Source organism: Ylistrum balloti, unplaced genomic scaffold (assembly GCF_031769215.1).
Source record: "Ylistrum balloti isolate Yb309-2 unplaced genomic scaffold, AGI_CSIRO_Ybal_v1 Utg371760, whole genome shotgun sequence".
Lineage (NCBI taxonomy): Eukaryota > Metazoa > Mollusca > Bivalvia > Pectinida > Pectinidae > Ylistrum > Ylistrum balloti.
Window position 1 is genome coordinate 12426 of NW_026782881.1, and position 10914 is coordinate 23339.

General features: G+C 42.1%; 2 protein-coding genes across 2 annotated transcripts; both read right to left on the bottom strand.

Annotated features, from left to right (window-relative positions):
- Positions 1-1480: 1480 nt before the first annotated feature.
- LOC132563541 (uncharacterized protein K02A2.6-like) lies at positions 1481-5513 on the bottom strand. The gene is made up of 2 exons (XM_060228284.1): positions 3671-5513; positions 1481-3549 (listed from the first exon to the last, which is right to left on the bottom strand). Exons 1-2 carry the CDS (start codon positions 5511-5513, stop codon positions 1481-1483), a joined length of 3912 nt encoding a protein of 1303 aa, XP_060084267.1.
- A 1645-nt stretch (positions 5514-7158) lies between these two features.
- LOC132563542 (uncharacterized protein K02A2.6-like) lies at positions 7159-8517 on the bottom strand. Its single transcript, XM_060228285.1, has 2 exons — positions 8230-8517; positions 7159-7923 (listed from the first exon to the last, which is right to left on the bottom strand). Exons 1-2 carry the CDS (start codon positions 8515-8517, stop codon positions 7159-7161), a joined length of 1053 nt encoding a protein of 350 aa, XP_060084268.1.
- Positions 8518-10914: the final 2397 nt, after the last annotated feature.

Sequence of the window (10914 nt, forward strand, 5' to 3'; positions counted from 1 at the left end):
ATGTCATAGGGCGTCCAGCCCTGACAAAAAACTGCAGTTTCGATGGTAGGCCCTCAATGAAAGTAAACATCATGTCTCTTTCCGATTTTGCGAGTCGTCGCCCTTTGTTGACAATACTTGAATGGTAGTCCTCGATAGCCTGTGTTGGGCGTAGGATGAGGCGGTGAAAAGTAGCCTCTTCTGCTATAAGTGCAGGGTTATGTTCACTTGTGAACTCCCTTTCAAATTCCTTACACAATATGGGAAAGGTAAGTTTATGAATGGAGTCAAGGGCATTATACCACACAAGGGCGGGGCCTTGCAACTTCAAATGGAACGAGGCAAGAGCCTGTGGAGATGATGGGTCAATATTAGCCAAAGTCAAATAGGACAAAAAATCTTGCAGAAACTTTGAAGCATCCTCGTCCATATATCCCGAAAAACGGATGTTTTTGCAGTGGTTCATGTCAATGACAGAGTTCACAACAACATTGGGTTTAACGGGAACTGGCATGTGTGTACATGTATCTGTAGAAACAGGTCGTTGAGTAGCTTGTTGACCCATAAAATGATGATCACCTGGCATAGAATAACCAGTCCTATCAAGGGTCGTGTACGCTTCATCACCACCTCTATCCCGGAGGGAATGTAAATCGTCCATGGATGTAGGACCCAACAAGACACGATCGCGATGAAACGGGGTACTAGAACAGTTTGGAGTAGGGTTCTGGGGCAAATTACGACCTGGAATGTTCATTCTGAGTGTCCCTTAGATTCCCATGAAAATGTCACAAAAAATAAATGGCGACATTGAGTGATGGGGCTGTCTGATCACGTGACTGGTATAGCTCGAAATAGGTCGGCGTGGCGCAGTTTGTCAAAGGCTCAAAGTTCATTTGATACAGATAAATACAACACTTCATGCATATATTCACGCTTATCGTGTTATGTTTGTTAACAGGTTAATGTTCAGGGATCACACTAGCACATGGTTAACCATCTTGGAACTACTTTTTATTCAACGCACAACGTAGTACACTATACACATATTCATACGCATGGCGTGACCAATACGTAGAGTAGGCATGCACATTATCCGGATATAATATACAACATATCCTCCCTTCCATTTTAGAAAGTAAAATTATTTGGTACAAAAGAATTACTTGACCAATGTCACTTTACCAATGTCCAAATTGAATACAAAGTTCAAAAGTGTTGTACTTTTAACAGTAAGATATAGTGCTGATAAGATCACTAGTAATTAGATATAATAAGCATGTTTAACTCTCAACAATGATAAACAATTTAACTTGAAGTCAGAACAATAGAAAACAATTCAAAAAGTAAACAGTTCTTTTAACTACAGAACCTTTGGTCCTGATAATCACACAGGGATTATTATGCCCTTTTTTTTTTTGCACGTGTGATTACACTATCACTAAACACTAAACAGTTCATTAAACACAATAACAGTTACTATTCACAGTCTCAGACAACCTTATAGGTCTAGTCTCTTTGGTGCTCGCCGCTCCCTTGTCGGATACCTGGGTGCCTGCTGAGGCTTCGTCTCCAAGGGTTCCCTGTTAGTAACACGCGCCTTTACTGGGGTTGGGTCCACAGTACTAGTAGTTTCCGTATTCTTAGCAGAGATCTGTGTTGGACTCTCTACACTCATGGGTACACTAGTAGTAGTACTCTGTGTCACGATCGGGTAATCCATGCGAGACATTTCTTCACGACATTGTACCGAGGTAGATCGCATTTGATCGACATGTCGACGCCATATTGATCCTTCTACGGTCTCCACTTTATATGAGAGCGGGCCCAGTTGAGAATGGATTGTGGCACGGACCCATGGTAGATTTCCACGGTAGTCCTGGACCATGACTGTTTGTCCTGTAGTGAAGTTTCGGACTTCACTTCCTGTATGTTTGGAAAGTTTCATCTTTTCCTGGTTCCTTTCCACACGCTGTGTCATATCCGGCTTAAGTATGTCCAGTCGGGTACGAAGATTTCTACCAAGCAAGAGTTTGGCAGGGGTCTCACCTGTAGTGGTATGTGGAGTATTTCTGTAGAGACACAGAAACGTGCTAAGTCGTTGGTGTAAGGGTTTTCCTTCCTTCCTCATAGCGTTTTTGAAGCTTTGCACAAATCGTTCGGCAAGTCCGTTGGTACGGGGATGATAAGGTGAAGAGGTAATGTGTTTGATACCATTTCCCTGTAGGAAATCTTTAAACTCTTCAGAAACAAACTGAGGTCCATTATCAGTCACCAACTGTTTTGGTAAACCGTATCGTGCAAAGGTGTTCCGTAAGACATCAATAGTGTGACTAGATGTTGTAGAGGCCATTCTGACAACTTCTGGCCATTTCGAATGAGCATCAACCAGTATTAAGTACATATGTCCTTTAAAAGGTCCGGCAAAATCTGCATGTAACCGTTCCCATGGTGATGATGGGAAGTCCCAGGGATGTACTGGTGCTGTTTTTGGTTTCGCTAAGTGATGCTGGCACTCGGAGCACGTAGCACACTGGTTTTCGATATCAGAGTCAATGCCAGGCCACCAAACATAAGATCTGGCTAATGATTTAGTCCGCACAATTCCTGCATGCCCCTCATGGAGTTCCGCAAGGACCTTGTCACGAAGTGAGGGGGGTATAACGACTCTATTGCCAAACATAAGGCAACCTTGGTGTGAGGTAAGTTCTTGTTGTCTGTTTTTGTAAGGTTTGAATGACTCACTTTCGGGTAACGATTGACCTTGATTTACCAAGTCTAGTACCTGAGATAAGATAGGATGACGGCTGGTATCTCGACGAATCTGTGTTTCAGAGACGGGTAGTTTCTCAACTTGTGTTGTATAGAAGATTGCGTCAGGGTCTGGAGGTTCCTCTTTTTGTGACGTCAGTGGTAGACGAGAAAGTGCGTCGGCGTTGCCATGGTCATGTGTGTTTCGATATATAATCTCGTAATTATGTCCAGCTAAGTAAATAGCGTATCTTTGGAGACGTGACGCGGTCATTGTTGGTACGGATTTTTCAGGGTGAAATATTCTTACTAGAGGTTTATGGTCAGTGATGAGTGTAAAGTGTCGACCATAGAGGTAGGTGTGGAATTTCTGCACACTCCAAAAGATTCCTAATGCCTCTTTATCAATCTGAGAATACGCACGTTCACTTTTTGACAGTGACCTTGATGCAAAGGCGATCGGACGTTCGGACCCATTCTTGAATACATGTGATAAGACACATCCAAGGCCATAAGGTGAAGCGTCGCTTGCCAGACGGACAGGCAAGTCAGGGTCATAATGACAAAGTACTTCATCTGACACGATAAGTTCCTTAACCTTAGTGAAAGCTTCCTCACACTGTTCTGACCATTTCCATCCATCAGCGTCGTTTCCAAGGAGATTGTTCAATGGGGCAATGATGGTTGCTAGGTTAGGTATGAACCGGTGGTAGTAGTTAACAAGTCCAAGAAACGACCTAACTTGTGATACGTTCTCAGGTCGTGGAGCATCTACCACAGCTTTCACTTTGTCCGCAGATTTGTGTAGTCCCTTTTCATCTATCTCATGACCACAGTAGTTAATTTTTGTCTTGGAAGAATTGGCACTTCTCCAGATTAGCACGTAACCCGTGTTTCGATAATCTTTCCAGCACAGTATTTAAGTTCTGTAAATGTTCACTATCATTTCTCCCTGTGATGATCATGTCGTCCAGGATACAGTTTGTGTATGGAATGTCTTGGAGTAACTGGTCCATAGCTCTTTGCCAGATTGCGGGTGCAGAGGCTATTCCGAATGGCAATCTGTTGTATCGGAATAGTCCCTTGTGAGTATTTATTGTGAGTAATTCACTGGTAGTGTTGTCAACTTCCATTTGTAAGTAGGCCTGTGTTAAGTCTATTTTTGTGAACTTCTTTCCACCAGATAAAGATGCGAATATATCTTCTATCCTGGGGAGAGGGTACTGTTCAATGTTCATAACAGGGTTTAGTGTCACTTTGTAATCCCCACAGACCCTGATCCGACCACTTGACTTTACTACTGGTACAATTGGGGTTGCCCAATCTGAAAACTCGATAGGGGAGATAATCCCTTCGTTTTGAAGACGTTCAAGTTCCTCCTCTACTTTTGGTTTCAACGCATATGGTACTTGTCTTGCCTTGACAAATTTTGGGTGTGTGTTGTCGACAAGTGATAGTTTAGCCACAGTACCTTTCAGTTTCCCTATTCCTTCAGAAAATATTTCCGAATAGTTTTTTAGCATGGACTTCAACTGAGTATTGGTGTCCAAAGTAGGATTAGACTTGACCCAGTTAATCTTGACCTCGTGCCAATCCAGTTTGAGTTGTTTCAACCAGTCACGTCCAAATAATGTAGGGCCATTTTGTGCCACAGCATAAACATCCAGTTGTTTTGTCTGATCATGTAGGTTAACATTAAACTTGACAGTACCAAGCGGTCTGATCTGTTCTCCAGAGTAGGTTTTGAGTCTCACATTTGTATCCTTCAGGCTGTATGCTGAGAAATGTTCATCTAGTTTTGATTTCGGAATGATTGTAACAGCTGATCCCGTGTCTAGCTCCATGGCAACTGATTTACCATTAAGGGTAGGGCTAATGATGATAGGTTCCACTGATTTAGTGTTGACACTGTTCACACAAAAACTTGTGATATGATATATTGGATCAAGGTCATCATAAGTTTCCTCTAATTGTACACACTTAACACCCTTTTCTTTGTCGCGTTTCTTTTTCAGACAAACCGACTCGATGTGACCCTTTTTGGAGCAGTAAAAGCATGTGCTGTCTCTGTGTGCACAATTCGTTCCTTGATGATCCCTTCCACATCTAAAACACTTTCCCTTGAATTTATTTGTACTTGATTTGTGTTGGTTGTGCTGGCTAGGGTTGGAGGAGTTACTTCCCCTTCTCTTATGTTTACTGTTTGCACCGCGGTAATTTGATACTTTGTTTACACTTTCCGTGCGACCTCTCTGACCTTGTAGTTCAACAGCATCGCGGCCGGCTGTCTCCATTGCCACCGCTGTTTTTAGGGCTTTATCCAATGTCAAATCCGTTTCAGCTAATAAGCGGCGCTGAATGTTCTCTTTGTTTATACCACACACGAAGCGATCACGTAAGGTAGTGTCTAGGGTATCCCCAAAATTACAATGAATAGACAGTTTCCTGAGCTCGGCAATATAGTCCATAACACTCTCGCCCGAGTTTTGTTCCCGTTTATGGAACCGGAATCTTTCAACTATTTCGGATGGTTTGGGGTTGAGGTGATTACTTAGTAGCGTGACGATTTCAGCATACGTTTTGTCTTTGGGTTTTTGCGGGGTAACTAAGTTTTTTAGTAGACCATATGTTTTCGCACCCAGGAGGCTGACCAACGAGGCTACCTTCACTTCATCTTTCACGCCGTTCGCTATGAAATATTGTTCGACCCTCTCAATGTACGATTCCCACGGTTCTGTGGTATCATCGTATGGATCTACCTTACCTATGGCAGTTGTTGCCATGTTGTGTACTGTGCCAGTCAGTTCCACGATCCTCGTCGCCAGTTGTTATGTTTGTTAACAGGTTAATGTTCAGGGATCACACTAGCACATGGTTAACCATCTTGGAACTACTTTTTATTCAACGCACAACGTAGTACACTATACACATATTCATACGCATGGCGTGACCAATACGTAGAGTAGGCATGCATGACACATTCATCGCATTGACGTATAAATTTGTGTGTATTTTCATACAATGTTGCTCAATGTTATGAACTTTTCCCAAGAGTGTTATGACTCAATCTTGTGGAGACATTATGGATTCAAACACGTTTTACAATCCTACTCCGCTATCCATTCTGCACATTGGCCATGATCTTGATCCACAATTCATCCAGACACCGCATATGGAGGGACAGAATTTTAATCCGGCCCACGTTCCGGGTCGAGGTATTGAGGAACAGAATGTTTGAATGGTCCCCATTCCAGCTCCACAATCGTGTGGTCCTACGTTCATCATTCGAGATGTACCCGTGCCTGACAAACATCTGCGTTTTTCTGGATATAACAGCAGTGCCTTTCCCTCCCAAGTCTTTGAATGTGAAAACAACAACGATGAAAGATCGTTAAGACTTGGCTGTTAATAACAGTGTTGATGACTCTTTAAAGAGCTGGTCTTTTCATCAACCATTCGGTCGAATTGTCGCTAAAAACTGTAATTCAATCAAAAACATTTCGTCCGCAGCTGTTATATTTTATATTTGATTAACTTTGTATTTTTTAGAGTTCATTTCTGTAAATGTGTTGAGTTTTCTCACTGGATTACTCAGATTATAACAACAAATTGAATCATCATAGCTGACATCTTTATTCCCGTCTCGCTCTCTCTACCGTGCGCATGCTCAGGGAGCATACCGTACAACAAATTGGCGGGGGGGGGGAATAAACTCCAAACTTGGAAGTTATTTTCAACCATGTCCATAAACATTGAACTTGTAACTAAAAACTTATTTGTAGCCATGTCCATAAAATAAACAACCCATAGAAATTTAACTCGTGCACGAAATCGCGATAATAATGAAATCTGATTTTAACAAAGTTCACTTTAAAGTAACTTTAAAGTCATCAAATTTTGAAGGAAGTCGGATGATCCTTGACGGACGTTCTTGACGCTCCAGGACTGATTTGCTGAACTCTGGTTCATGTTCCTGGTTCCTGGTTTCTGGTTCCTCAACAAGAACAGTGGGCCGATATACAGTAATAGGAAGACCAGTATCACTTCCATTCGCACCTCTCTCCTCATATTTCTTTACTTTGGAAATGTTCCTCTTATATTCACCTTTTTCATTCTTGTCAACCACCATGTTGCCTGTACGGGCAACCACCAGATAAGGGTTTTCCTCAAATGTAGGAGTAAGTTTGTTGTGTCTGTCCTGTTTCATGAGTACTGTGTCACCAGTATTGACATCCCTAATTTTAGCATTTCTGGATTTGTCCGCATATATCTTGCCCTTTCCCTTTTGTTCATTGTCTCGATCGCGGATGTCTAAATCGTCTCTGGAATAATCCTCAATGCCGGGTAACCGTGTTCTTAATTTACGTTTGAAGAGAAGTTCTGCGGGGCTCACACCTGTCACTGTGTGAGGAGTTGTGCGATAACTCATTAAATAATTGTCAATTTCCACCTTCCAGTTTGAGCGATTCTAATACGTTTAAGGAGCGACTTGTTCTGCCTCTCCACTTTCCCATTGGCTTGAGGCCAAAGAGGGGTCACGCGTCTATGTTCTATTCCTTGTTCAGCAAGGAAATCAGCGAATGAGTCTGCAATAAACTGAGGACCGTTGTCAGTTGTGATACTTAACGGTAATCCGTGTGTGAGAAATATTTTTCTCAAGCTTTTGATGATCCGCTCAGTGGTAGTACTCCGCATTGTGTCGACCTCAAAGTATCTACTAAAATAATCCACGACTACAAAAAGATAGTCACCAGATGGCAAAGAAATGAGATCGGCTGAAACATGTTGCCATGGACCCGTTGGTAGTTCAGTTGGTTTTGTTGGTTCTGGTGCCTGAGGTTGGCTTACTAACTGACATGCATGACATGTTTTACAAAATCGTTCTGCGTCTCTGTCTATTCCAGGCCACCATACTTTAGTCCGTAGACGGCGTTTCATACAAACAATCCCTGGGTGTCCCTCATGGGCTACCCCAATAACCATTCCACGTAAGGTCTCGGGAATGAGAATTCTTGTTCCCCTTAGAACTAGCTGTCCTACAATACACAGCTCATCTCTGAGAGGTAAATAATGTTTGTTTTCCAACTTGTGCCACTGCTTACTGCGAATACATTTTCTTAACTGTATGAGGTCCAGGTCTACAGCTGATGCCTCTTCAATTTCCCTTGTAGTCAATGCCCGGGGTGTTACATGCTAAGCCACAAATCTGATGTACTCCTCTGCATAATTGAACTGGTATTCATCAGTTATGTTGGAGTTATTTCCCTTGCTCTTGTCATCTATAAGTCTAGATAGAGTGTCAGTCACATTTTATGGTCCAGGTATATATTTCATTTTGAACCGGTAGGGCTGGAGTCGTAAAACCCATCGGTGAATCCGAGCACTTGATTTGCCTGTGTATGTAGCAGAATAAATGCATTCCAGTGGTTTGTGGTCTGCATGTAATTCGAACTCTGTTCCATATAAGTACATATGTAGACGTTCACAAGCCCACACTACCCCTAGAACTTCTCGCTCTGTCTGTGAGTATTTACGTTCGGTCGTGGTCAGACTCTTACTAACATAGCATATGACATGGCGTTCTCCGTTTTGTTCTTGTACAAGTACAGCGCCTAATCCCACAGGACTTGCATCAGTGATCAGAACTGTTTTTGTATTTCTATCAAAATAACCCAAAGTTTCTGTATTTGCCAAATGACCTTTCAGCTCTCGAAATGCTGTTTCCTGGGAATCCTCCCAGATAAATGGTTCTCCTTTCTTTGTGAGACGGCTCAGTGGTTCAGCCATTGTAGACAAATTAGGGATAAATCTCCCCACATAGTTGACTAGTCCCAGAAAACTTCTTATCTCCCCTGGGTTATTGGGTCGTCTAGCCTCAATCACAGCTCTTACCTTTTAAGTGTCAGGACCAATCACGCGAGCTGAGAGTAGGTGTCCAATGAACATTTGTTCAGACATACGGAATTGACACTTGTCTGGATTTATTGTCAAACCTTTTTCCTGTATGGTCTTAAACAGAGACTCTAGCCTTGCGTCATGTTCTTGCACAGTAGGGGCATGGACGATAATCTCATCAAATATGTTGCGCACACCTTCACAACCTTGTAGAGCTTGCTGGATCACACGTTGATACATTTCTGGGGCACATGATATACCAAACATCAAGCGTTTATAGCGATATAATCCCTTGTGAGTCACAAATGTTGTTATCGAACGTGATGCTTCATTAAGTTCGATTTGGTGAAAAGCTAACTTAATGTCCAGCTTACTGAATACAGTGCTTTGATTCAGGTCATACAGTACTTCCACCACTGTAGGAATAGGGTGTCGTTCCCTTATAATTGCTTCGTTAGACCTTCTCATATCCATACAAAGTCGAATATCTGTATCTCCCTTGGGAACTACCACCACTGGTGACACCCATGGTGTTGGCCCATTTGCTTTTTCTATAATGTCAAGCTTCTCCAGCTCATCAAGTTTGTTTTCTAATTTCTTTCTCAAGTTAAATGGAATTCTTCTCATACTCTGTGCTACTGGGGTGACAGATTCATCTACTGGGATATCTAGCACAAAAGACTTTAATTTCCCAAGTCCCTCAAAACATGTCTTATATTTCTTCACAAGTTCATCAGTCCCTAACTGTTCTATTGAGTTTACCTGTAACTGCTGATGGTCGGTATTAATCTTCAAAACACCAAGATCTGTAGCTGACTTGTTTCCAAGAAGTCCTTTACCTGTCTCGCGAACAACTGTGAACTCTGCATCAATTGATCTGGAACCCAGAGACCTGTGTCTGGAAACAACCTATCACATTCATAGATGTTTCACTTCCGTAGATTTTTGTCCGTTTTCCTTGACACGCATTTCACTCGTTTTTGTTTCAGTTCCTTTCCACAATTCCTCATTTATTACATTGCAGCTTGCGCCGGAATCAACTATCAACGAGATATCAGACACGCCGCCAATGTTAACTTGAATTGTTGGTTGTTTACTTTCATCTACCAGAGTAAAAGCATAGTCTGTTTCTACTAAGTGAACATTTGACTTGCCTGTACGTTTTTGACCGTTTCGTGTCGTTTCCTTGTTCCGTTGTTTCGTTTTACAACATTTAGCCAAATGACCGATTTTGTGGCACTCCTTATCCTTGGCAAAACAAGAATGTGAATTCTGTAAGTGTGTTGTGCTTCGATCAGGTTCAGTTCTGCGCTTAGAATGGTGTACTCGATTTACCTCGCCGATACCGCGATAGAACTTCCGGTTTCCGGTCTGTCGATCAGTATCAGTTCTGCGCTTAGAATGGTGTACTCAATTTACCTTGCCGGTACCGCGTGGTGTAGTTGGTGTCCCCTCAATACTAACGGCTTGTTTTTCACTGCTTTCCATAGCCCTTGCAATATTTTGTAGTTGATCCAGGGTTAATTTTTTTTCCATTTTCTAGTAGTTTACGTCTGAGATTGTGAGAATTACACTTCTCGATGACCTGATCCCTTATTTGATCGTGAATATCATTAAAATCAAAGAAGGTTGCTTGTTGTCGTAATCTTGTTATTAACTGATCAATTGTCTCTGATGGTTGTTGTGAAATGTTTCTGAAAATATGTCTCTCATATGGAACGTTGACTTGAGGTATAAAATACTTATCTAGCTGGCTCATGGCTACCGTGTACACCGTTTCGTCCGTGTGCTCACGAGGTTCAATTGCTGGGAAAGTGAAATAAATGTCCTGCATTTGCATTCCACCACAATGTAGCAATAAAGCTTTCTTCTGTACATCTCCAGTTACTCCTTTCCCTTCCACGAAAAGTTCGAAAGCACGCCGCCATTTCTTCCACCTTGCGCCAATTGAAGCTGGGTCAGAATGTCAAATTGTTGAGTTTTCTCACCGGATTACTCAGATTATAACAACGAATTGAATCATCATGGCTGACATCTTTGCTCAGGGAGCATACCATACAACAAGTTGGCAGGGGGGAGAGCAGTTATGAATTATTGAGACACTACAATATGTACTGTAAAATGGCGAGCGGGGGTGTGGTGTCCGTCACCAAGTTAAACTTGAGTCCCTGTATGAATTTTATGGTAGCTAATATCTTACTATACTACAGCAGCCAATATATACAAAAAATAGTGGAGTATCACTACTGCAAAATATAAGCCTACATCAACTAAATACAGTACTGTAAC

What these genes read in the sequence shown, in the direction of transcription:
- LOC132563542 (XM_060228285.1), bottom strand. Translation starts at nt 8,517, where the DNA reads ATGGCTGAACCACTGAGCCGTCTCACAAAGAAAGGAGAACCATTTATC. An exon ending in CAGAGCGAGAAGTTCTAGGG is followed by an intron (nt 7,924 to 8,229) that starts GTAGTGTGGGCT and finishes TTTGTGGCTTAG; the next exon opens with CATGTAACACCCCGGGCATT.
- LOC132563541 (XM_060228284.1), bottom strand. Translation starts at nt 5,513, where the DNA reads ATGGCAACAACTGCCATAGGTAAGGTAGATCCATACGATGATACCACA. An exon ending in CATCACAGGGAGAAATGATA is followed by an intron (nt 3,550 to 3,670) that starts GTGAACATTTAC and finishes GTCATGAGATAG; the next exon opens with ATGAAAAGGGACTACACAAA.